Source organism: Tachyglossus aculeatus, chromosome 21 (assembly GCF_015852505.1).
Source record: "Tachyglossus aculeatus isolate mTacAcu1 chromosome 21, mTacAcu1.pri, whole genome shotgun sequence".
Classification (NCBI taxonomy): Eukaryota; Metazoa; Chordata; class Mammalia; order Monotremata; family Tachyglossidae; genus Tachyglossus; species Tachyglossus aculeatus.
In genome coordinates, this window is record NC_052086.1 from 42,768,751 (window position 1) to 42,796,390 (window position 27,640).

General features: G+C 48.2%; 1 protein-coding gene across 2 annotated transcripts in view; it reads left to right on the plus strand.

The window, feature by feature from the left end:
* Nucleotides 1–27,640, plus strand: part of MED13L (mediator complex subunit 13L) — a 421,642-nt gene that overhangs the window by 328,645 nt on the left and 65,357 nt on the right. For both annotated transcript variants that reach the window (XM_038762515.1, XM_038762516.1), the window contains exons 10-14: nucleotides 7,029–7,757; nucleotides 9,220–9,445; nucleotides 13,809–13,914; nucleotides 14,659–14,783; nucleotides 16,974–17,073. In XM_038762515.1, coding sequence (XP_038618443.1) covers nucleotides 7,029–7,757; nucleotides 9,220–9,445; nucleotides 13,809–13,914; nucleotides 14,659–14,783; nucleotides 16,974–17,073 — 1,286 coding nt within the window. The remainder of the gene's footprint in view (nucleotides 1–7,028; nucleotides 7,758–9,219; nucleotides 9,446–13,808; nucleotides 13,915–14,658; nucleotides 14,784–16,973; nucleotides 17,074–27,640) is intronic.

Consider the following 27,640-nt stretch of genomic DNA (forward strand, 5'->3'; position numbering starts at 1 on the left):
AGCAAAAGACCATGCTTAACTAAAGAACTTGACCACCTTCATCATCATCAATCGTATTTATTGAGCGCTTACTATGTGCAGAGCACTGTACTAAGCGCTTGGGAAGTACAAATTGGCAACATATAGAGACAGTCCCTACCCAACAGTGGGCTCACAGTCTAAAAGGACACCTTCGAGTTTAATATTGAAGAGTGTCTTGCTTGGTAAATTCCTCAGGCAGGGGCTGTGGGTCTTTTTAGTATTGTATATTAATAGGGGCCCACTCAATGAGCAGCAGGTCATTGAGTCGAATTTATTGAATGCTTACTGTGTGCAGAGCACTGTACTAAGCGCTTGGGAAGTACAAGTCGGCAACACATAGAGACGATCCCTACCCGATAACGGGCTCACAGTCTAGAAAGGGGAGACAGACAACAACAGGTGTCAAAATCATTAGAAGAAATAGAATTAAAGCTGAAGAGATGCAGGGAGAGGCTGAGGAGGAGAAACAGGAGGGACAGTGAGGAGGAGGAGCAGGAAAGACTGAGGAGGACCAGGAAGAGGCTGAGGACCAGGGAGAGTCTGAGAAGAAGAATAATGGCACTTGTTAAACGCTTACTATTTGCCAAGTACTGTTCTAAGCACTCGAGGACACAAGGTGATCAGGTTGTCTCATGTGGGGCCCACAGTCTCATTGCCTATTTTACAGATGAGGGAACTGAGGTCCAGAGAAGCGAAGTGACTTGCCCAAAGCCACCCAGCGGACAAGCGGCGGGGCCGGGATTAGAACCCACGACCTCTGACTCCCAAGCCGGGGCTCTTGTACTCCCCAAGCGCTTAGTCCAGTGCTCTGCCCACAGTAAGCAGTGTGGGCTAGTGGTTAGAGTACAGACCTGGGCGGCAGAAGGACCTGTCTTCTAGTCCCGGCTCCGTCACTTGTCTGCCGGGTGACCTGGGGCAAGTCTCTTCACTTCTCTGGGCTTCAGTTGCCTCATCTGGAAAATGGGGATTAAGACGGTGAGCCCCATGGTGGACACGGACCGTATCCAACCTGACTGGCTCGTATCTACCTCAGTGCTTAGCACAGAGCCTGCCACATGGTAAGCGCTTCACAAATGCCGTTCAAACCGTTGGTTTTCTCTCAGTCCTTTTACTTCCACGTTAAACAAAAACTACTTCCAGGATCTGCACAAAACCCACTCAAACTCCTACCCTTCCGGAGCAAACCATCTCCAATAAATTCGTAGCCTCCCCCTGCCAACTCCAGTTCTGACAGATGTGATGCATTTGTGTTTGAATGGTGTTTACTTCTCTCACATTTTTCCTTGAATTTCTTCTGGATGAAAAAAATAAACTCTCTCTCCCTCTTTTTCATATAATAATAATAAAGTCTTCATTTTTTGTAGAGCCTTTCTTCTAAGAAGCTCGAGTCACAGACTATCTTATTATAACATCATCTTTGTGAAGTAGGTAGGGGGAGAGATTTTCCACTCCATTTTGCAGATCCACCGGTCTTTGTAAACCATTTATCTTCAACAGTTTCCGCAATGAACTGATGGAGATAATGGAAACACAGTGTTTTGTCGCCGGAATCTCTCCGAAGCTCTCCGTTTCATACGTGTAATTGCTATTTTGCTTCTCATAACTTGAATAGATCTGTCTAAAAATGCAGGGCCGTTAACGGCAATGAGATTTTTTTTCCATTCCCCGCCGTGGTTTGAAAACATCGGCGCGCCTGGTGTTTTCACGTTTCTAGGCCCCTGTCACGCTGGGGCCGGCCCCCACACAAGTCTCCCGCCCAGAGAATTCCCAAGGAGGCACAGGATCCGTATTTCTGAAGGAACGGCGGCTCCCGAGTTGAGCCGCGAGGAGGGCGCAGAGTCGGGAGGGGACAGGGTGGGCCAATGGCGGGTGCCCACGGGCACCAGAGGTTGTGCTCGGTCTGCCCAAGGTGCGGCTTACTGGAAGGACATTTGCAGGTCATTGAGGGCCACTGAGACCTTTCCCCCACTCTAGAGGCAGGGCATCCCCCAACTCCAGAGGTAGGGAATCCCACTCCCCTCCCTCTTCTCCAGAATCAGGGGGTTCCCCATTTCCCCCAAAACAAACTACAGGGGCTGGGCGTTCCCCTCCTCTCCCCCAATTCCAGCAGCAGGGCATCTCGTGGCTCAGTGAAAAAGAGCCCGGGCTTTGGAGTCAGAGGTCACGGGTTCAAATCCCGGCTCTGCCAGTTGTCAGCTGTGTGACTTTGGGCAAGCCGCTTAACTTCTCTGGGCCTCAGTTACCTCATCTGTAAAATGGGGATGAAGACTGTAAGCCCCCCGTGGGACAACCTGATCACCTTGTAACCTCCCCAGTGCTTAGAACAGTGCTTTGCACATAGTATGTGCTTATTAAATGCTATTATTATTTATTATTATTATTATTATTATCTCTCCCCTTTCCAACTCCAGAGGTAGGGAATCCCGCTCCCCTTCGTCTTCTCCAGAGGCAGGGTTTTCCCCGTTCCTCCCAAAACAAAGTTGGGTTTTCCCCTCCCCTGCCCCAGCTCCAGCAGCAGGGCATCCCCCTCCCCTCCCCCAACTCCAGCAGCAAGGGGTCTCTCTCCCCCAACTCCAGAGATAAAAGAAGTGTCCCCCTCCTCTTCCTCAACTCCAGAGGTAAGAGCGTCCCCCTCCTTTCCCTCAACTCCAGAGGCAGGCATCCCCCTCCCATCCCCCAACTCAAGAGATAAGAGCGTCCCCCTCCTCTCCCTCAACTCCAGAGGTAGGCATCCCCCTCCCATCTCCCAACTTGAGAGGAAAGAGCGTCTCCCTCCTCTCCCTCTCCCCCAACTCCAGAGATTAAAGTGTCTCCCTCCTCTTCCTCAACTCAAGAGGTAAGAGCATCCCCCTCCTTTCCCTCAACTCCAGAGGCAGGCATTCCCCTCCCATCCCCCAACTCACTCATTCATTCATTCATTCAATCGTATTTATTGAGTACTTACTGTGTGCAGAGCACTGTACTAAGTGCTTGGGAAGTACAAGTTGGCAACATATAGAGACGGTCCCTACCCAACAATGGGAACTCAATCAATCAATCAATCAATCAATCGTATTTATTGAGCACTTACTGTGTGCAGAGCACTGTACTAAGCGCTTGGGAAGTACAAGTTGGCAACATATAGAGACAGTTCCTACCCAACAGTGGGCTCACAGTCTACCGAGAGGTAAGAGCATCCCCCTCCTGTCCCTCAGTTCCGGAGGCAGGGAGTCCCATTCCCCCACGCAAGAGCTTTGGGCAGGGGAAGCTGGATGGGTTTTGACCTCATCAGTACTAGTCCAGGGATTATTAGCAAAGCGACTCCATGGATATATTTTCTCCAGACAAGCTGAAACCTGCATTCTCCGTTTTTTTGGTGGGGTTTGGGGTTTTTTTTTCTTGTGCTAGTTGTTCAGCGCTTACTATGTGCTGGGCACTGAACTATGCGCTGGGGTAGTTACAATCTCATCAGGTTGGACACAGTCCCTGTCCCACATGGCGCTCCCAATCTCATTCATTCACTCATTCATTCAATCGTATTTATTGAGCGCTTACTGTGTGCTGAGCACTGTACTAAGCGCTTGGAAAGTACAATTCGGCAACAGAGATAATCCCTCACCAACAACGGGTTCACAGTCTAGAAGGGGGGAGACAGTCAACAAAACAAAACAAGTAGGCAGTCTTGATCCTCATTGTACAGACGAGGGAACTGAGGCCCAGAGAAGTGAAGCCACTTGCCCAGGGTCACTCAGTAGACAGGAGCAGGAGCTGGGATTAGAAGCCAGGTCCTTCTGCCTCCCAAGTCTGGGGTCTAGCCACAAGACCACACTGCTCCTCTCTTGAAAACCAGGCAGATGATCACTGTACATTGGGCAGGGAGGGAGTCCCACCCTCCTGGAGGTGGAGGTGGCTATGAATGGAGCAGTTTTCCTGCTCCCCAGGAGCAGGAGTGTCATGGCCCCGGAAGCCGCGGTGGGTGTGGTGGTTAGGGGGGTGGTCCAGTTTGCCACTGGTGGCCTCCAGAACACCAGGAAACCTGGTAATACTAAAAATAATAATGATGGTATTTGTTAAGCGCTTACTATGTGCCAAGCACTTTTCTAAGCACTGGGGTAGATACAAAGTAATCAGGTTGTCCCCTGTGGGGCTCATAGTCTTAATCCCCATTGTCCGGATGAGGTAACTGAGGCCCAGAGAAGTGAAGTCTTTTAGACTGTGAGCCCACTGTTGGGTAGGGACTGTCTCTATATGTTGCCAATTTGTACTTCCCAAGTGCTTAGTACAGTGCTCTGCACATAGTAAGCGCTCAGTAAATATGATTGATGATGATGAAGTGGTTTGCCCAAGGTCACAGAGCAGACAAGTGGCAGAGAGGGGTTTAGAATCCACATCCTCTGACTCCCAAATCTGGGCTCTGTCATTCATTCATTCATTGAATTGTATTTCATTCATTCATTCAATTGTATTCAGCGCTTACTGTGTGCAGAGCACTGTACTAAGCGCTTGGGAAGTACAAGTCGGCAACCTATAGAGACGGTCCCTACCCAACAACAGGCTCACAGTCTAAAGGGGAAGACGGACAACAAAACAAAGCATGTAATTATTAATAATAGTAATGTTGGCATTTGTTAAGTGCTTACTATGTGCCCAGCACTGTTCTAAGGGCTGGGGTAGATACAAGTAACCAGGTTGTCCCACGTGGGGCTCACAGTCTTCATCCCCGTTTTATAGATGAGGTCACTGAGGCACAGCGAAGTTAAGTGACTTGCCCAAGGTCACACAGAAAACAAGTGGCATTGCTGGGATTAGAACCCTCGACCTCTGACTCCCAAGCCCATGCTCTGTCCACTAAGCCACGCTGCTTCTCACGTGAGCGCTGTTCTAATTACCTTGTATTTACCCCTGCACTTAGAACAGTGCTCGGCACATAGTAAGCGCTTAACAAATACCATTATTATTATTATTATTGCTACGTGCTTGGAAAGTACAATTCATCATCATCATCATCAATCGTATTTATTGAGCGCTTACTGTGTGCACAGCACTTTACTAAGCGCTTGGGAAGTACAAGTTGGCAACATATAGAGACAGTCCCTACCCAGCAGTGGGCTCACAGTCTAAAAGGGGGAGACAGACAACAAAACAAAGCATGTAATTATTAATAATAGTAATGTTGGCATTTGTTAAGCGCTTCAGCAACAGAGACAATCCATTAGGCCACGCAGCTTCGAGCTTCTCTTCCCGCTTCTCCTTAGTAGTCCCTGTCCCAGGAGCGCATCATGATTCCAAATGGAAAAACATCGAGCTGGGATACAATTGTGACGGTGAGCCCAGCTTGGGACCGGGCCCGGGGCCGAGCAGAGAATCTTAGCTCCATCCAGGCATCTACCACATTGCTGTGCGCAGAGCAAGCACTCGACAACTCGAGAAGCAGCGTGGCTCAGTGGAAAGATCATGGGCTTTGGAGTCAGAGGTCATGCGTTCAAATCCCGGCTCCACCAATTGCCACTTTGGGCAAATCACTTAACTTCTCTTGGCCTCAGTTCCCTCATCTGTAAAATGGGAACTAAGACTGTGAGCCCCCCGTGGGGCAACCTGATCACCTTGTAACCTCCCCAGCGCTTAGAACAGTGCTTTGCACATAATAAGATATTAATAAATGCTATCATTATTATTATTATTAAATCACACGGACCATGGTTGATCGACCGTATTAATTGAGCTCATCCTGTGCTCAGAGCATGGCACTAAAAACTAATACTTATCAATTATTAACAATAACCATGATTATTAATAATAATAATAACAATGATGGTATTTGTTAAGCACTTACTATGTCCCAAGCACTGTTCTAAGTCTTGGGGTAGATACAAGATAGGCAGGTTGTCCCACGTAGGGCTCACAGTCTTCATCCCCATTTTCCAGATGAGGTAACTGAGGCACAGAGAAGGTCAGTGGCATGCCCAAGGTCACACAGAAGACAAGTGGCAGAAGCGGGATTAGAACCCAAGGCCGGGCTCTTTCCACTAAGCCATGCTGCAGTGCTTGGGAGAGGACAGTAGATCAGAGCTGGTAGATACGTTCCCCCCGCCGACAGCAAGCTTAGTCTGCAGGCGGGGATCGTCCATTAAGGTGCAAAGCCCCCCTCCCCAGCCTCTCCCCAAAAACGGAAAAGGTATCTTGCCCGACAATGGCATCTCAATCCGTCAATCAATCATATTAGAGGAGCAGCATGGTTTAGTGGAAAGAGCCCGGACTTGGGAGTCAGAGGTCGTGGGTTCTAATCCCGGCTCCGCCGCTTGTCGGCTGTGTGACTTTGGTCAAGTCACTTCACTTCTCTGGGCCTCAGTTACCTCGTCTGTAATAATAATAGTAATGATAGCATTTATTAAGCGCTTACTATGTGCAAAGCACTGTTCTAATTATTGGGGAGGTTACAGGGTGATCAGGTTGTCCCGGGGGGGCTCACAGTCTTACTCCCCATTTTCCAGATGAGGTAACTGAGGCACAGAGAAGTTAAGTGACTTGCTCAAAGTCACACATTGACAACTGGTGGAGCTGGGATCTGAACCCATGACCTCTGACTCCAACGCCCGTGCTCTTTCCACTAAGCCACGCTGCTTCTCCTGTAAAATGGGGATTAAGACTGTGAGCCCCATGTAGGACAACCTGATTACCTTGTATCTATCCCAGCGCTTAGAACAGTGCTTGGCACATAGTAAACGCTTAAAAAATACCATAATTATTATTATTATTATTTATTGAGCGCTTACTGCATACAGAGCACTGTACTGAGCGTTTGGGAGAGTATACTAGAACGGAGCGGGTAGAGGTGAACCTTGCTCACATTGAACTTAGTCTAGAGGACGCTCTCTGTGACAGCTACATGCTCAGCGTGGCCAGGGGCTGTAACGTCTTCTCCCAAGCGCTCAGTCCAGTGCTCTGCAGGCAGTAAGCGCTCAGTAGGTGCCATCGATCCCCGGCGTGAGGCGGGGGCTTGGGGTAACGGAAGTTAATTCTCGTTTCAGGCACAAGCCTTTCAAACAACGCTGCGCCTCCGGGCCGGCCCGACCCCCCACGATAGCGCAGCCGGGGTTCGCCGGGGGCCCCGCGTCCTCGTTGCCGCCTCCCGCCTCCTCGAAGCACAAAACGGCAGAAAGACCGGAGAAGGGAGACAAAGCGCAGAAGCGGCCGACGATGCCCTTTCACCACCGGCCCTCGGTGGCCGAAGAGCTGTGCGTGGACCAGGAGCCGGCGGGGCAGAAGCTGACCCTGGCAGCCATCGATTCCTCCCCAGAAGTCGCCGACGGCCGGAAATTCGAGAAGCAGATGGCCCTGCCGTCCAGAAACCCCGGCAAGCAAATGAATCTGAATCCCATGGATTCTCCTCACTCCCCCATCTCCCCCCTGCCCCCGACCCTCAGCCCCCAGCCGCGGGGCCCGGAGGCGGAGAGCCTGGAGGCCCCCTCCGTCCCGGGGAACCCCGCGCTCTATGCCAACGGGCTGGACCTCCAGCCCTTCCCCGGCCTGGACGATCGGACGGTTCTGGTGGGCCCGAGGCTGCCGGTCATGGCGGAGGTCAGCGAGACCGCCTTGTATTGCGGTCTCGCGCCCCCGAACCTCGAGGCGTCCAAGAAGTGGCACGGCTACTGGCTCCCTCCGAGCGACGATCCGGAGTTCAGGCCTCCGGAGCTCCGGGGGGAAGGATACGAGGACGCTAAGGCCGAGGCCAACGCGGACAACACGGCCCTGAAAAGGTAAAAGGCCGGGACGGGCGGTGGCGGGGCCCCGGGCCTGCCGTGGGAGCCGTCCAGGGAGAGACGGATTTGGGGGTTCTCCGCTTGCATTGGGCGATCCCCATCCCCACCCTCACCGGTGTCCCGTTTGCCTGAAGAAGCAGGCACCTCCTCCCGAGCGAAGGAGCCACCGGGGCTGCACAGTAGCCACGTCTATCCAGCCCGCCGGGAAGACCACTTGACTTGGGCCTCGCACCTCCGTGGGCGGAATTAGAGATGCTCGTTGAGGGTCAGAGGTCAAATGGATCGAAACGATTTCTCTGTCTTGTCTCCGGGGGAATTAGAATAATCTCTGTTATCCAAAGACAGCCGAGTGCCTCATTCTGTCATTTCGGTAGCAACTGGGGGGGTTCAGTCATCTCCCCAGTGGCACACGACGCGTTAAAATGTCACTCAGTCTGTCCACCGGTCAGTGGTATTTATCAAGTACTTACCGTGTGCAGAGCACTGTACAAGGCGCTTGGGTGAGTCCTACGCAACAATATTTCCAAGTTGGTAGACATGTTCCCTGCCTGCCGGGAGTTTACAGCCTAGTGGGTGAGACAGGCTTCAGGTAGTTAATCAGTGGTATTCATTGAGCGCTTACCATGTGCAAAGCACTGTTTTTGGGAGAGTCGAACGCAACAGTATTAACCGAGTTGGTAGATACGTTCCCCGTCTGCCCGGAGCTTACAGCCTAGAGGGCGAGACAGGCCTCAAGCAGTCAATCAGTGGTATTTATTGAGCGCTTAGCATGTGCAGAGCGCTTGGAAGAGTACACCAGACCAGAGTTGGTAGACACGTTCCCTTCTCCCCACGTCTTCGTATTTTGCTTTTGGTTCCTTCTGGAGTTTTTTGAGGGGGCATTTACGGTAACTAAGAGAAATTGCCTGGAACCCTTTTAAGGAAGGGTCTTTGGCCTACAGAAGAGGCCATCGTAACATAATCTCCCAGATATAGTCCGCTAGTAACATTTAGATATGTTCGCATCTATAGCACCCTAATTTGTCAGACCAAAAACCGACCGAAACTGTCGAACGCGAACGTAAATGGTAAAAGAAAATCGTGCGACCGAGATCGGTTTCGGCTTTGCGTCTGACCGTCGACGTCGGGAAGAGATGTTCATCTCATTCATTCATTCAGTCTGTCGTATTTATTGAGCGCTTACTGTGTGCAGAGCACTGTACTAAGCGCTTGGGAAGTACAAGTTGGCAACATATAGAGACGGTCCCTACCCAACAGTGGGCAAACAGTCTAGAAGGGGGAGACAGAGAACAAAACAAAACATATTAACAAAATAAAATAAATAGAATAAATATGTACAAATAAAATCAATAAATACGTACAAACATATATACATATATACAGGTGCTGTGGGGAGGGGAAGGAGGTAATGTTGATGACAATAATAACGGTTTTCATGTCTTTTTTTTTTTTCTTTTAGACTGTTAGCACAGCCTAATAAACGGTTTAAAATCTGGGAGAACAAGCAGGCCCAGGTGCCAATGCTAAACTACCTTGACCCGTTGCCTGTAATCCAGCCGCCTGGGGAGGGCTTGGGCGAGCTCAGCGACCCTTACACTTTCGAAGACGGTGACATAAAATATAGCTTCACCGTCAACAAGAGATGCAAACTTGGAGCGGAGAAAGATCCTCTGAAAAAGAACAAGGTACCCTTTTCTCCTAGGAAAAGCAAAGACGGGGGGACCTGCTCGATGAAGAAAAATGCTGGGTGAAAGAACATTTCAGTTACCGTCTTGAATTTTCTTCCCATTCCCTCGTCACCCCGCCTCCCTAAATGCTTAGGATGCTACTACAGTGCTTGTCACATAGTGAGCGCTTAACAGATACCATTATAAGTATTTTAGTATGGGGTGGGAGAGTTGTCCTGTTCCGGTTATTGGAAGTTATGCCTCCTACTTGTGCGGGAAGCGGCGTGGTTTAGTGGAAATTGCACGGGCTTGGGAGTCAGAGGATGTGGCTTCTAATCCCGGCTCTGCCACTTGTCTGCTGTGTGACTTTGGGCAAGCCAGTTAACTTCCCTGTGCCTCATCTGGAAAATGGGGATGAAGACTGTGAGGCCCACATGGGACAACCCGATTGCATTGTATCTACCCCAGTGCTTAGAGCAGTACTTGGCACATAGTAAACACTTAACAAATACATTTTTATTATCATTATTATGATTAAAATACATGCCTCGGTTTCCTCAACTGTAAAATAGGGATTCGGTACAGGTTCTCCCTCCTATTTAAACTGTAGGACAGGGACTGTGTCCAATCTGATTAACCGGTATCCACCCCAGCATTTAGAACAGTGCTTGACACACCATAAACGCTTAACAGATGCTGTAGTGAATAAATAATAAATGAATAAATAAAGAGCAGAGGCTTGGGAGTTGGGCGCGTTGGGTTCTAATCCCAGCTCTGCTGCTTGCCTGCTGTGTGATCCTGGGCAAGTCACATAGCGTCTCTGGGCTTCGGTTTCCTCATCTGTCAAATGGAGATGAAATACTCGTTCTTCCTCCCCTGAAGACTGTGAGCCCCAGGTGGGACAGGGACTGTTGACAACTTCTATCTCTAGACTGTGAGCTCTTTGTGGGCAGGGAATGTGTCTGTTTACCTTTGTATTGTCCTTTCAATCAATCAATCAATCATATTTATTGAGCGCTTACTGTGTGCAGAGCACTGTACTAAGCGCTTGGGAAGTACAAGTTGGCAACATACAGAGACAGTCCCTACCCAACAGTGGGCTCACAGTAAGCGCTCAGAAAATACCATTGAATGAATGACTGAGTGACTCTACTGCAGCATGTAGTATTATTATAGTTATTATAATGGGATTTGTTAAGCGCTTACTACATGCAAAGCACTGTTCTAAGCGCTGGGGAGGATACAAGGTGATTAGTTTGTCCCACGTGGGGCTCACACTGTGCTGTGCTGTGGATAGTACTGTGCTGGGGATATAGTAAGCGCTTAACAACCTGTTGGGTAGGGACCATCTCTGTATGTTGCCACCTTGTACTTCCCAAGCGCTTAGTACAGTGCTCTGCACACAGTAAGTGCTCAATAAATACAATTGATTGATTAACAAACACCAAAATTGTGATTATTCAAGGTCAATTTGAAAGCCCACCGGAGTACTGTTGAAACACACTTCTGTAATAATCATAATAATTAATTATGGTATTTCTTAAGCGCTTACTATATGCAAAGCATTGTTCTAAACGCTGGGGTAGATACAAGGAAATCAGGTTGAACCCAGTCCCTGTCCCACAGGGGGCTCACAGTCTCAATCCCCATTTTACAGATGAGGTTCCCGAGGCCCAGAGAAGTGATGTGACTTGCCCAAGGTCACACAGCAGACAAGTGGCGGAGCCGAGGTCAGAACCCACGACCTCTGTCTGCCAGGCCCGGGCACTTGCCACTAGGCCATGTTGTAATTCTCTTCATCATCATCATCATCAATCGTATTTATTAAGCACTTACTGTGTGCAGAGCACTGTACTAAGCGCTTGGGAAGTACAAGTTGGCAACATATAGAGACAGTCCCTACCCAACAGTGGGCTCACAGTCTAAAAGGGGGAGAATTCTCTTCCGACTGGTCCATAGCCTCTCCGGGTTAATTTGGTCCCAAATCTAGGAAATGCGGAGAGATGTTCTTGCAGGGAATCCTCTCTGTTCTCTGGTTACCTTTCTTATTGGTCTCTCAGCTCTACCTAAATAGATACTAGAGCGTGCTCTGCTCCTCTAAGTAGTAATTTTGTTGCCTTTGGCCTTGTCATGTAAGACCTTGGAAAATATCGAGCCATTTTAAAACAGTTTTCAAACGGTGTTTGTGAAAGAGGAGGCTGTAGGAGTCCTGAGAGTGTCGGGGAAGGACGGGAGTTTCCCGAAGTGCCATCCGGACCCGTTCCAGTTCCTTCCGCAGGGAATTAGGGCAGTCCACCTGAAGCTCGGCTGCTGACGGGACTCCGCTAGCATTGCTGGCTCTTTTTTGGAGCATCAAGGGAGGGCGGGACAGTGGGCGAGGACAAAGCCCCGGTTATCCAGAACGTTCCGGTCAGAGGCGAGTAATGTTTAATAATAATAATAATTTTAGTATTTGTTAAGCGCTTACTATTCAATTCAATTCAGTTCAGTTCAGTCGTATTTATTGAGTGCTTACTGTGTGCAGAGCACTGTACTACGCGTTTGGGAACTATAAGTCGGCAACATATAGAGACGGTCCCTACCCAACAATGGGCTCACGGTCTAGAAGGGGGAGACAGACAACAAAGCAAAACATGTAGACAGGTGTCAAGTGACCATAATAAATAAAAATAAAGCTAGATACACATCATTAGCAAAATAAATAGAATAGTAAATATGTGCAAGTAAAATAAATAGAGTAGTAAGTCTGTACAAACATATAGACAGGTGCTGTGGGGGGGGGAAGGAGATAGGGCAGGGGGGATGGGGAGGAGGAGAGGAAAAAGGGGGCTCAGTCTGGGAAGGCCTGCTGGAGGAGGTGAGCTCTCAGTACTTACTATTCATTCAATCGTATTTATTGAGTGCTTGCTGTGAGCAGAGCACTGTACTAAGCGCTTGGGAAGTACAAGTTGGCAACATATAGAGACGGTCCCTACCCAACAGCGGGCTCACAGTCTATGTGCCAAGCACTGTTCTAAGCACTGGGGGAGATACAAGGTAATCAAGTTGTCCCATGTGGGGCTCATAGTCTTCATCCCCATTTTACAGATGAGGTAACTGAGGCACACAGAAGTGTTTTTTTGTTTGTTTTTTGGTTTTTTTGTAAAGCGCTTCTTATGTGCCAGACCCAGTACTAAGCACGGGGCAGAGACAAGATAATCAGGTTGGACACGGTCCCCGCCCCATATGGGGCTCACAGTCTTAATCTCCATTTTACAGATGAGGGAACTGAGGCCGAGAAAGTGAAGCGATTTGCCCGAGGTCCCACAGAAGACAAAAAGTGGAGCCAGGATTAAAACCCGGGTCCTCTGACTCTTGCGCCCGTGCTCTAGCCACTAGGCCACAGTGCTTCTCTACTGTTGCCAGTGGAGCTGGCTGCAGTGCTTGGCACATAGTAAGCGCTTAACAAATACCATCATTATTATTTAGTTGCCCCACCCAAGGAAAGGGTTTGGCGCTTTCTACCACATGGGTGAAATCCTTAGCAAACACCAGAGTTATGATTATTCCAGTTCATTTTGAAAGCCCGTGGGACCATTTTTGAAACACACTTACGTAGTTCTATCCGGAACCTAGCCCCTCCGGGTTAATTCTTGCCAGACTGTATGGCAAATACCTTAAAAAAACATGGTGGAGAGAATTTGATCCCAAATCTAGGAAATGTGGAGAGATGATTTGGGCCTGCATTCCTAAGAGTGAAAGGAAAAAAAGCCGAATTTATCGAGCAGAAAAGCTGCGTGGCTCAATGGAAAGAGCACGGGCTTGGGAGTCAGAGGTCATGGGCTCAAATCCCGGCTCCGCCAGTTGTCAGCTGTGTGACCTTGGGCAAGTCACTTCACTTCTCTGGGCCTCAGTTCCCTCATCTGTGAAGTGGGGATTAAGACTGTAAGCCCCCCGTGGGACAACATAATCACCTTGTATCCTCTCCAGCGCTTAGAACAGTGCTCTGCACATAGTAAACGCTTAACAAATGCCATCATTATTATTATTATTATCGAGATACACCTGCTACATTGTCTAAATTCCTCAGCCCCCCTTCTGCTTTGCTCTGCCTTTCTACATCTTTATCATTATTATTATTATTAGCGTTACTATTCCGGTGGTCTTTGCTAAGCACTTACTCTGTGCCCAGCACTGTCCTAAGCGCTGGGATAGGTGCAGGGTAATCAGGCCGGACACAGCCCGGGTATCGCTGCACTAGGTGGGACCTCCTCTCTGCCTTCGAAGTCTGCACAAATGTGAGTTTCCCAAATCACGAACTAACGTCTCGTTTTCTTTCCTCCTCCCCGCTCCGCTATCGGGCGGTGCGACCCTCGACCCCGCCGAACTGATCGTCATCCAGTCGGAGGACGGATTTGGTACCAAGGAGTTCCCCGCCCCAGGTCATTCCAACCCAGTGGCTGACGGGAAAGATGCCATGTCAATTTTCAGTCCTGCTCCTAAAACAGGTAAAGAGGTGTGTCGGTTGCATAGAATACGTAGGATGGTAATGCTGTGCATGTTTCTTCGGTGCCGTTAGATTTCTAATGATGGGAGAAGAGGCCCTACCAATTTAAGTGCGCTTAGTACAGTGCTCTGCGCACAGTGAGCGCCCAGTAGATTCAATTGATTGATTGCTTGATTGATTAAATGCTCTTTTGGCAGATATTGTCCTCTCCCAGATGCTCAGTACAATGTTCTGCACACAGTAAGCGCTCAATGAATTCCATTGGTCGATTGAAGGACGAGAATGTCTGATGCCCTCCATTTTCCGCATGAGAAATATTATTTCCTAGTGGGTAGATCACACCTGGGAGCCAGAAGGACACGGGTTCTAATATCGGCCGTGCCGCTTGTCGGCTGTGTGACCTTAAGCAAGTCACTTCTCTGTGCCTCGGCTACTTCATCTGTAAAACGGAGCTTAATGCCGTGAGCCCAACGTGAGACATGAATTGTGTCCAACCTAATTAGCCTGTATCCACCCCCGCGCTTAGAACAGTGCCCGGCACACAGTAAGCGCTTAACGGATGCCATCGTCATCATTTCCGGACCCATATCCTCTGCAGCGCACCATTGCCAAACATAGGCTTGGTTGGTGTCTGGAGATGCCCACTTCCTTGCCCCCTCCCTTGGAGCGAGAATTTAGAGGGAGGGTTTTCATGTGCCAGTCTAACGGTCGCCCACCGCGGCCTCCTGCCTCTCCCGTCCTCCAGATGCCCGGCAGGACAGCGCAGCCGGCAGAGCGGGCACGGGGAGCCTCACCCAGGTGACGGACCTGGCCCCTTCCATCAATGACCTGGACAACATCTTCGACAATTCAGATGACGACGAGCTCGGGGTAAGGCCGCCTCTAGCTCTCCGGGAATTGGCCTCCACCATGCGGGCACGTCGGAGGCACTTAACCGACCGTGCAGGTCTTGCTCTCTGGTCGTTCTGCTCATTATTACCATCGATCTTTTCATCGTTACTGTTATCATTCGCCAGAGAAGAGCAGTGTCCTTCCTTCTTAAGGGAATCGGGAACGTCTCCAGTCTCCCCTCAACTATCAACTTTTCCATTGGTACCCTGAGAAGCTGCTTCATTGAGCATGGCTCAGTGGAAAGAGCATGGGCTTTGGAGTCAGAGGTCATGGGTTCAAACCCCGGCTCCGCCAACTGTCAGCTGTGTGACTTTGGGCAAGTCACTTAACTTCTCTGTGCCTCAGTTCCCTCATCTGTAAGATGGGGATTAAGACTGTGAGCCCCCCGTGGGACAACCTGATCACCTTGTAACCTCCTCAGTGCTTAGAACAGTGCTTTGCACATAGTAAGCGCTTAATAAATGCCATTATTATTATAATTTGGGGAGGAGCCACGTGATCGAATGGAAAGAGCCAGTTGGCTGACCTGGGGCAAGTCGCTTAATGCCCTGGGCCTCAGTTTCCTCAGATGAAAATGGGGAATCGATCCCTGTTCTCCCTCCCACTTAAGCTGGGAGCCCCGTGTGGGCCAGGGACTGTGTCCAACTTTGATTAACTTATACGGTGCTTAACACCTAGTTAAGTGCTTAATGTGTACTGTAATACTTCTTGTTCTTATTTTTATTGGGTAGTGGAGGGTTTTGTTCCCGGGAGGCTGGGAACCTCCCAGTTTTACCATACAAAGTCCTCATAATTAACATGGCTGAGGGCAGTTTTGGAAGTGGCCTCCATTGAGTCGGTAATTGAGATGGTGCATTGCACCGAGGCAGGTGGTGTGCCAGGATGTTTAGCCCCTGATAAGCACCTGTCATTATCATCATTACGCTATAGCTCAATGATGTGCAGCAGAAGCAGGGTGTCCTAGCAGATAGAGCCCGGGCCGGGAGTCAGAAGGTCATGGGTTCTAATCCTGGCTCTGCCACTTGTCCGCTGCGTGACCTCTGGGCCTCGGTGACCTCATCTGTCAAATGGGGATTGACACCGTGAGCCTCCTGTGGGACAGGGACTGTGTCCAACCTGATTTGTTTGTATCCACCCCAGTGCTTAGTTCAGTGCCTGGCACACATTAAGCGCTTAAGATAGACCACAATTATTATTATTATAATTATACTATGTGATGGGAAAAGTTGCCCACGTGGTTTCGTGGGAGAGCAGAGAAAATGTCAATGAGAAGATCGTGTGTCAGGAGGCAGGCAGGGGTAGAACATTCTTTCAAAGGAAGCAGCCTAGTGGCTAGAGCCTGGGCCTAGGAGCCAGAAGGACATGAGTTCTAATCCCTGTTCTGCCACCTGTATGCTGGGTGACCTCAGGCAAGGCACTTCACTTCTCTGGGCCTCATCTGTAAAATGGGGATTAAACTGTGACCCCATATGGGACATGGACTTTGCTCAACCTGATGATCTTGTATCTACCCCAGCCCTTAGTACAGTACCTGACATATAGTAAGTGTTAACCAATACCATTTTTTAAAAAAAGAAAAAATTCACTACTTCCTTGTGCCTCGTTTACCTCATTTGTAAAACGGGGATTAAGACAATGAGCCCCATGTGGGACATGCACTTTGTCCAACCCGATTACCTTGTATCTGCCCCGATGCTTAGTACAGTGCCTGGCACATTGTAAGCGCTTTAAAAAAAAAAGCAAATCTTTCACTAGATAATACACTTTTAGGAGGCTTCCTAAGAGCAAAACTCTGCCTGTGGAATAAATCCCCCTAGTGTTTCTCACAGTAGTCACAGGAATATCACATTACATCATCATCATCATAATAATAATAATAGTACTTGTTACCATGTGCCAGGCACTGTACTAAGAACTGGAGCACTATACTAAGCGCTAAATGCTTTAATCGGATTGTTTATCCCTCTTCTCCTTTAACACGCTGTAATTCTGCGTTAATATAATCAAACCTTGTTCACGCAAACCGCCCTTCCCCCGAAAGAAGATTTTGAGTTGACTAACCCCGGCAGAAAGGTTTTATATAAGAAAGGAAAGCTGGAAACAGTAAAAACAAAATGCCTAACTGAGTCCCCGCTAATATAATATTCGCCGTCAATCATCTGCTTCTAGGCCGTCTCGCCAGCTCTGCGGTCATCCAAAATCCCTCCGGCGGGGACCGAAGCCCGACCCCCGGGGAAGGAAGGGCGAACAGCTATGCCTTGCCCACCAAGTGAGTAGTGACGTTGATTCCGGCTTTATCCCTGGATGATAGAAACGGGGTACCCCCCTCACTCCCGGCCCTGACTTGGAGGGTACTTTCCTTTTTGAGCATCTCCAGCCCCGTCTTTCTCCCTCTGAAGAAATTGTAACTGGCTGTGAAAGGCCACCGTGGCTCGGTCTGCCCCGAAATGTCCCACAGCCCAGTCACCGTCCGTGAGAATGGCTAGAGGCGGGACGTGGGGGTCACTGGAAACGTAAACGTGACCTCCCTGATCCAGTCGCCGTTTGGGTTTCCTGTTCGGGTTTACCGACCGGTTAACGTCAGCCTTGGCAGAGATGAGTAAAAGACGGGCCATTTTAAAGGAAAATTCATTTCAGAAAACATGCCACCCTAAGCAGGCTTGGCCTTGGAGTATGCTTTAAGCAGGCAATCAGTTAATGGTATTTATCAAGTGCTTTTTCTGTGCAGAACACTGTACTAAGCATACAGGAGAGTACAATATACAATAGAGTTAGCAGACATGATCCCTTGCCCACAGTGAGCTTACAGTGTAGACAAGGGTTGCTTAAGAGCACAGGTCTGGGAGCCAGGTGACCTGGGTTCTAATCCCGGCTTGCCTTCTCTGTGACCTCGGGGTGAGTCACTTTGCTTCTCCGTGCCTCAGTTTCCTTGCCGGGTAAAAATAAAATGGGGAGGGGGGATTCAATCCTGGTTCTCCCTCCTGCTTAGACCGTGAGCCCCACAGTCCCACCTTGGTATCTTGTACCTACCCCGGAGCTTAGTACAGTGCTTGGCACCTGATGAGTGCTTAACAGATACCATAAAAAAGGACTTGCTAAGATTTTTAGCGCTTCATTTCCCTAAATTCGAGAGAATATCAGCGTGGGATGGTTGTTTTTCAGCACGATGGGCACGTTTTCACCTCATCCCTGATTTTTGTGTCCGTCTTGGCTGACCGTCTTCAGGTCAGTGAGGGCTGTCCCCGGGCAGAATTACTTTTCCAACGACATCCCCAACATATCACCCGAACGGTGGCAGAGAAATCAGAGTAGCCAGGTGGCTACTCTGAAGCAGAAATGCAGTTCCATTGCAAATCATCCTTCTCGTTAGCTTCAGCTGATAATGAGAACAAATTGAGGGGAAAAACCACGATGTCATAGGGATGAGTCAAAGAGTTTTATGGACCCATAAATGCAATGCTGATTTACTCAAATGTAGACATATGAAGTATACAGAGATTGTATTTTGACAGGTTTAGTAGACACGTAGCTTTTTAAAATATGCACAGCTTTCTTAAACATGACACATATGAAACTGAGTAACGACGATCAGCTGGTTGTGGGTTTTTTTTTTAATTAAGCCTTTTTCTATTCTTTATAACTTCTGCCCTGCAGAATTTTCCAAGGATTGAACCCAAAGATTAGAAAGAGGCATCATAAAATAAATGCCTGTGCAGCAGGTCAGATGAGATCAATTTCCTTTTTTTATCGAGTGAAGCTCATTCTTCCCGCCCTCCCTCTGTCAGACGTCCGCACGTGTTGCCGTGATGGCCGACATCATACGGGAGGTGTCCAGTTCCCACAGAGCAAAGCCACGTCCATTCAGCCTTCTTAGCCCACTGAGCAGCGCTAAAACCCCTGTCTTCTCCCCTTCGAAGAAACGGAAAGTTTTCCTGAGAGATTCACTTGCAATTATCTCTTACAAGCCGCAGGACCCGAGGCAAAGGAAACCAAGAATTTAAAGAAGCAACGATCAGGCGGTCTTTGGGAGCCCCATGGGCTTGAACCCCCAAGCAATCTAGAGACCTGAGATTTGCCCGAAATGGTTGCCGTCTTTTTTTTTCCAGAAGGATACAGTCGAGAAATCTGCCCACCCAAATTGTGTTTTTGCCATCCTTGTACACAGAGCAAGAGGAAGGAGAAGGCTAATGGGCTTTGAATTTTAACCCTGGGAGATTTTTTCATTTTCATGTAAGGGAAGGGAGAAAGGAAATGAAAATCTGTACTTATTTTCAAGTAGGCTCGTAATGCTCTGGGAATAAGTAGGAGGATCTCAACTTTTACATTAAAATTGAAGGGAAATGTAGGGGTTTTTTTATGTTAGGGGAAGACACTCCAGTGTTAAGTAAGTAGCCCCTTCCAGTCGGAACCCCAGGCTGCTTCAATCATTCAGTGGTTTTTATTCACTTATTCAGGGTCTTATTTATTAAGCACCTACTGTGTGCCGAGCATTGTACTAAGTACTTGGGAGAGTAAAGTATAACAATAAACAGAAACATTCCCTCCCACAATGAGCTTAGAGTGTAGAGAGCGCTTATCCTGTACAGAGCCCTGGGAGAGTGAGCTGGGAGAGTACAGTATAACAGAGAAGGAGCAAGACTCAGTGAAAAGAGCACGGGCTTTGGAGTCACAGGTCATGGGCTCAAATCCCATCTCCGCCACTTGTCAGCTGTGTGACTTTGGGCAAGTCACTTAACTTCTCTGGGCCTCAGTGACCTCATTTGTAAAATGGGGATGAAGACTGTGAGCCCCACGTGGGACAAACTGATTACCTTGTAACCTCCCCTGTGCTTAGAACAGTGCTTTGCACATAGTAAGCGCTTCATAAATGTCATTATTATTATCATTATTATTATTATTATTAACAGAGTCGAGCTCCTCCTTTTCCAGGCTGAGGCGTGAAGTGGGGAAGGAAGCTCGGCCTCATAAGTCAGAACATTTCACTCAGCCCACCCAGAGGAAATCCGCCAGCAAACTGGCATCCTCTCCAATCTTTCAATCCCTGACGGGTCGGTTACTTTTGCTTGCCCACGTAACTTCCATGGGAAAAAAATTCTCCTTTCGACTTGAATTGGCCGGCCCAGCACGCTTTGCACAGCTTAGGCCTGTTGGGACAGGGTTAACAATGTTAACATTCATTCATTCATTCAGTCAGTCAGTCAGTCATATTTATTGAGCGCTTACTGTGTGCAGAGCACTGTACTAAGCGCTTGGGAAGTACAAGTGGGCAACATATAGAGACGGTCCCTACCCAACAACGGGCTCACAGTCTAGAAGGGGCAGACAGACAACAAAACAAAACATGTAGACAGGTGTCAAAATTGTCAGACTAAATAGAATAATAGCTGTATACACATCATTAACAAAATAAATAGAGTAGTGAATATGTACAAGTAAAATAAATAAAGTAATAAATCTGTACAGACGGCACTACCATCCTTCCCGTCTCACAAGCCTGCAACCTTGGTGTCATCCTCGACTCCGCTTTCTCATTCACTCCACACATCCAATCGGTCACCAAAACCTGCCGGTCTCACCTCCGCAACATCGCCAAGGTCCGCCCTTTCCTCTTCATCCAAACCGCTACCTTGCTGGTTCAATCTCTCATCCTATCCCGACTGGATTACTGTATCAGCCTCCTCGCTGATCTCCCATCCTCCTGTCTCTCCCCGCTTCAGTCTATACTTCACTCTGCTGCCCAGATTTTCTCTGTACAGAAACGCTCTGGGCGTGTCACCCCCCTCCTCAAAAATCTCCAGTGGTTGCCTGTCAACCTACGAATCAAGCAAAAACTCCTCACTCTCGGCTTCAAGGCCTGGGGACCCAGACTTCAGCGGTCTTGAGAAGCAGCACGGCTTATTGGCTAGAGCCCGGGCCCGGGAATCAGAAGGTTGTGGGTTCTAATCCCGGCTCTGCCACATCTGTGTGTTGTTGGGCAAATCACTTCACTTCTCTGTGCTTCAGTTCCCTCATCTGTAAAATGAGGATTGGGACTGGGAGCCCCATAAGACTGGGAGCCCCATATGGAACAGGGACTGTGTCCAACCCGATTAGCTTATACCCACCCCATCATCAATCATATTTATTGAGCGCTTACTGTGTGCAGAGCACTGTACTAAGTGCTTGGGAAGTACAAGTTGGCAACATATAGAGACAGTCCCTACCCAACAGTGGGCTCACAGTCTAAAAGTACTTAGTAAAAGCACATAGTAAGCACTTAATAAATACCATCATCATTATTATCTTGCCAGGTTTAATTTTATGCTTTCCCAGCATCACTGTTATCCTAAGAAACCGCAGTGGGGCAGCTGGTTTCAGTAGAACGAATTCCTTGGCCAGTCGGGAGGACCAACCGGGACTTCGTCTTACCCAAACAATTCCCTGGCTAACGAGAGAGAGAGTGGTGGGAGAGAACAAATTTCCTAGTTCCATTGTAATTTTACTCTCCCGAGCACCTAGTACATAATAAGCACTCAGTAAGTCCCATCGATTGCTTGACTGAGTGCCATTAAACCCACAGATTCAGCTTGGTGATCTGTGACTTTCCGGGAGGGAAATGGTGAGATGTGGATGGAAAGAACTTGGGACCGGGAGTTTGAAGATTCCCCACCCCGGAGTCAGCTTGACCATTGTGCTATTCTTTGTGGCCATGGACAAGTGGCTCCATCTTTCTGTGACTCAGTTTCCTCCTCTGTTAAAAAAAATCAATCAGTCGAACAGGCAGAAGAATCCCTGCGTCTCCCTATCTTAAAAAGGGCGTGTGGGTAAAATTGGATCATTAATAGGAAAGCACTCTGGAAGAATACAAATGCCATACCAATTCTAGGTATTCTTATTCATACTATTATGTGGTGCAACTCCTGGAATTGAGGGTAGGGTTATAGAAATGATACTCCGCTGGCTGAATTTTTTTAAAAAAATACTATTTTGCAAGTGGCACTGAAATTTTCCGCAGCCTGTAAACACCTTTCATATCCTTAGGTAGATTTTAAGCTCCTTGAGGACAAGGGATCATGTCTACCAACTGTATTGTACTCATACAAGCACTTAGTACAGTGCTTTGCACACATTAAGTGCTGAGTAAATTCCATTGATTGATTGATTGATTTGGCTACCTCGGATTTAAATTGTTTCAAGTTCCTTTCCCACCTTAAAGCTCGTCGTCTTCTAGACTGTGAGATTGTTGTGGACAGGGAATGTGTCTGCCAACCGTGTTTTATTGTATTATCTCCCAAGTGCTTAATACAGTGCACTACACACAGTTGGTGCTCAAGAAATACTGTTGATGGATTAAAAATAGGATGTCAAACTGCTGGCAAAGAAAACCCACGTTATGTATTATTCAGTAAAAGCTAAGTGGTGTCCTCTTTCCCGGGTTTCCAAATTGCCAGATTCCTCCTGGGCTGAAAATTGCAATAGTTTTACCCAAATTGTAGGTGGTATGTTTAAAACCTTCCACTTTCAACCTAAATCCTTTTCAGTCATGCAGTGAGTAGTATTTATTGAGCACCGACTGTGAGCAGAGAATCCTACCAAGGGCTTGGGAGAGACCGAGAGCGTTTTGTAGATACGATCCCCGCCCACTGGAAAGAGCGCAAGCTTGGGAGTCAGAGGTCATGGGTTCTAATCCTGATTCTGCCACTTATCAGCTGTGTGACTTTAGGCAAGTCACTTCACTTCTCTGGGCCTCAGTTACCTCATCTGGAAAGTGGGGATTAAGACTGTGAGCTCCATGTGGCACAACCTGATTACCTTGTATCTCCCGCAGCACTTAAAACAGTGCTTGGCACATAGTAAGCGCTTAACAAATACCAAAATTATTATTATTATTATTCAGTCTAGCTGGGGAGACAGCTGCTAAACTACATTCAAGGTAGGGGAAGGAACAGAATGTAAGGCTGCGTGCCCAAGTGATGTGAGGTGGGAGTCAAGTGAACATCAGAGTACTTGGGGGTAACATAAAGGCATAAATATGAACTTTAAGTCCTTTGGTTTGCTGATATGTCTCATCCCCCATATTATGGGATCCGGGGGAAGTCAGCCGGCATTGCAGAAGAGAAAAAAAAATGTCCGTAAAAACTCTTCAACTTAAGGTGTCAGATTTTATTGACAAAATTAGTTATGCCACACCCCACTGCAGACTCAAAATTCCTGCCCGCCTCCTAGATGAAGGTAACCTGCCTTTCTGTCTTAATACTCAGCCATCATTTCTCCCTCCTTTTAATCAGCGTGACTGGTTTTGTAATAAATTTCCTTCCCCCTTTTTATCAGCTGTTTTTTGCTGCCGAAAAGAGGGATTGGGGCCCATCTTTGTCAGATAATTGCATTTGATTCCATTCACGGAGTGTTAGGAAATACCTGAAAAATCTCAGATTGAAAAAGCCAAATTTGTATTCATTTTTCAAATGGCTTCTCATTTTTCCTCTTCAGATTTTCTGGGTTCTCTGGAGATTGCAAGATTTTCTTCAAATCAAAGGCTTCTTCCTTTCTCTTTGTAATATACCCCTTCCACTTATTTTGAAGAAATCACTTCCTTCCGAAAGAAAACTTTTATCTTAAGACTTTTTATCTCAGGATCTCCCATGTAATTCAATTCCAAGAGTCTTTTCGTGTTTGTCCTCCCGGGAGCAGGTGAGGATGTGAATACCCCTTCCAGGTTGTAGGGTCGGTCAGTCAATCAGTGATATTTATTGAGCCCTTACTGTGCTCAGAGCACTGAACTGAACGTTTGGCAGAGTATGATACCACAGGGTTAGCAGGCACGTTCTCTCCCCACAGAGAGCTTGCACTCTGGGGGTGTGGTGGGGTGATAGACGTTAAAATGAATGAGTAATTTATCCTACATAATTCAAAGATACGGGTCAGGGATCTGTTCAGGGGCCATGAGAGTTCTAATCTTGGTGGCTAGAGCCCGGGCTTGGGAGTCAGCTTGGAACCAGCGCTTCCTACAGTACCTGACACCTAATAAGCGCTAACCAAGATCATAATTATCATTATTAGGATTATCATTGTTAATCCTCTTCCCATCTAACGTCGATTCTCCTCACAAGCAGCGTGGCTCAGTGGAAAGAGCCCGGGCTTTGGAGTCAGAGGCCATGGGTTCAAATCCCGGCTCCGCCAACTGTCAGCTGTGTGACTTTGGACAAGTCACTTCACTTCTCTGTGCCTCAGTTACCTCATCTGTAAAATGGGGATTAAAACTGTGAGCCCCCGGTGGGACAACCTGATCACCTTATAACCTCCCCAGCGCTTAGAACAGTGCTTTGCACAGAGTAAACGCTTAACAAATGCCATCATTATTATTATTATTATTATTAGACCATGAGCCAAACCCAGTTAATCCCCCCTTCACCTCATCCCTTTTGCTAGCTCGTGGTTTTCAAAGTCTTTGGATGCGTGATTATCAACAGTGAACAAATGAAAAAGGAGAGCAGTGAGACTGGAAAGCAAGGTGCTAATTGCAATCCCAAATCAACCCCGTTGTATTGTCTTCTCCCAGGTGCTTAGTCCAGTGCTCTGCACACAGTAAGCGCTCAATAAATACCATCAGTCGATTGCTGTATTAGAGCCGTGGTCACAGTTCAGGATGTGGATCAGAGAGGTTTGATCCAGAGAAGCAGCGTGGCTCAGTGGAAAGAGCACGGGCTTTGGAGTCAGAGGTCATGGGTTCAAATCCCAGCTCTGCCAATTGTCAGCTGTGTGACTTTGGGCAAGTCACTTAACTTCTCTGGGCCTCAGTTACCTCATCTGTAAAATGGGGATTAAGACTGTGAGCCCCCTGTGGGACAACCTGATCACCTTGTAACCTCCCCAGCGCTTAGAACAGTGCTTTGCACATAGTAAGCGCTTAATAAATGCCATCATTATTATTATTATTATTAGATTCATTCCACGAGCTCCCCCCAGTGGCCAGATGCCCACATTGCCCTTTAAGAGGACTCCACTTAAATATCAATGAATGATATTTATTGTGCGTTTACTATGGGCAGAGCACTGTACTGAGCGCTTGGGAAAGTACAGTGTAACAGAGTTGGAAGACACGTTCCCTGCCCACAATGAGTTTGTAGCCTAATGGGGGCTTACAGTCTACAGCAGAATTAACGGATGCTTAGTCCAGTGCTCTGCATTCAGTCATTCATTCAATCATATTTATTGAGCACTTACTAGAAGCAGCGTGGCTCAGTGGAAAGAACCCGGGCTTTGGAGTCAGAGGTCATGGGTTCAAATCCTGCCCCCCCCCGAATTGTCATCTGTGTGACTTTGGGCAAGACACTTAACTTCTCTGCGCCTCAGTGACCTCATCTGTAAAATGGGGATTAAGACAGTGAGCCCCATGTGGGACAATCTGATCACCTTGTAACCTCCCCAGCGCTTAGAACAGTGCTTTGCACAGAGTAAGCGCTTCATAAATTTTCAGCACTTAGAACAGTGCTTTGCACATAGTAAGCGCTTGATAAATGCCATTATTATTATTATTATTACTAAGCACTTGGGAAGTACAAGTTGGCAACATATAGAGACAGACGGTCCTTACCCAACAATGGGCTCACAGTCTAGAAGGGGGAGACAGACAACAAAACAAAACATGTGGACAGGTGTCAAGTTGTCAGAACAAATAGAATTAAAGCTAAATGCACAGAGTAAGCGCTCAATAAATACGATTGAATGAATGAATGGACACACTCCCTGCCCACAACAAGATTACAGTCCACTCCCGAATTAGCCGACACGCTCCCACAATGAGCTTACAGTCTAGAGGAAGCTAACAGTGAACACCAGGATTAGCGGACATGTTCCCTTCCCTGCCCACAATGAGCTTACAGTCTGCCTCAGAATTAGCAGACACGCTCCCTCCCACAGTGAACTCACAGTGAACACTAGGATTAGTGGACATGTTCCCTTCCTTGCCCACAATGAGCTTACAGTCTACAGCAGAATTAATGAAAACACTCGCAGCCCACAACGAGCTTACAGTCTACAGGGAGCTCACAGTGAACACCAGAATTGGCAGACATGTTCCCTTCTTGCCCACAGCGAGCTGACAGTCTAGAGGGAGCTTACAGTGTATGACAGAATTAATGGACACACTCCATGCCCACAACGAGCTTAAAGTCTACATCAGAGTCAGCAGATACGTTCCCTTCTCTGCCCACAAGAAGCTTACCATCCAGAGGGAGTTTACAGTCTACACCAGAATTAGCGGACAGGTTCCCTACCCACAGCGAGCTGACAGTCCAGAGGGAGCTCACAGTAAACACCAGAATTAACAGACATGTTCCCTTCCTTGCCCACAATGAGCTTATGGTCTAGAGGGAGTGTATAGTCTACAACAGAATTAGCAGACATGCACTATGCCCACAACGAGCTTGCAGTCTAGAGGGAGCTCACAGTGTACACCAGAATTAGCGGACATGTTCCCTTCTTTGCCCACATCAAGCTTACAGTCTGGAAGATGGCCCAGACCTGTTCAAACACTGGTTTTTCCTCGGTGTTGGGGCGGCCCGCTTTGCGATGAGTGTGAGGTGCGGGTTGGGGGGTAGGGGAGTGTCAGCCTGGGTTCGGGTCTTACGTACGTGCATCAGAAAGATTGAACACGTTTAGCGGTCCCACCGCCGCCCCTGGGCCAGGCTGTCCTCGGTGGGCTTCCGGGGTGGTGAACTACATGGTCATATGGAGTTGCGGGGCATGGGGGAGGGCATGGGGGGAAGGATTGGGGGAGTCCAAATATTTTCCAAAATAAGAAAATAGAGTCGATCCCTCCCTTAGGCCCAAATCCCCTTCCTTCCCTCAAATATTCATTTCCTGAATTAAAATAGTTTGACCGAGTGGCCGGTTATTCTTTGTGGCCGCCCAGCTTTAGAAACTATCACGTCCTAGCAAACCCCCGAGAAGGCAGAATTGCTTGGCGCCCCGCCAAAATCACAGACAGCCCCCAGCTGATGATGGCAGGTTTCAAATATCCCTGGTCTCAAATGTCTTTCATTTGGGAACAGATTTTAAAAAGCAGCTGGGGATGCGAATCCAAAATGCGCCCGGCAGTGATGCCACCTTGGGATGCGTGCACTTCGATTGCGTCTTCCCCCTTGCCGCCTCTCTCTGGCCCCGAGGAGATGCCTCCGTCTTTTCCGCACTGGACTGTTTTAACGACAGGCCAGTTTTCACTGGGATGGACACCGTATCATGTGTATCCTGGTCTTTTGGGGACCCTCAACACTCTGGTTACTCCATTTGGCTACTGACCGTTGTCCCGTGCCCCTAGGCTGTGCTTCATTGCTTTCGCTGAATGAAAAAGGTACACCTGCCGTCAGCAAACAGGTGTTTTTGATTTTCTTTGGTTTTCCTGTCTGGGCGTTACACAACTTAGTGGAAAGACAGATTTAAGTAGCGGGATGGTCCAGAAGCTAATGAGTTTCTGCCAATGGCCATCACCTTAGGGACGTAAATCGTCAGGGCCAGAGAAGCGGCGTGGCCTAGTGGAAAGAGCCCGGGCTTGGGAGTCTTAGGGGGCCTGGGTTCGAATCCCAGCTCCATCATTTCCCTGCTGTTTGACACTTCATTTGTCTGGGCCTCAGTCCCCCCATCCGCAAAATGAGGATTCAATCCCCGTCCTCCCTCCTGCATGGGACCTGATGATCTTCTATCTACCCCAGCGCTTAGTATGCTGCTTGGCATAGTAAGCGCTCAACCTGCCGCAGTTATTACTGTGATTATCATGACCATTATCATCGTCATCGCTACGATTATTGTTATTTTAGGTTACCCCGGCGGCTCCCTGTACTTTAAAGGGGACCTCTCAA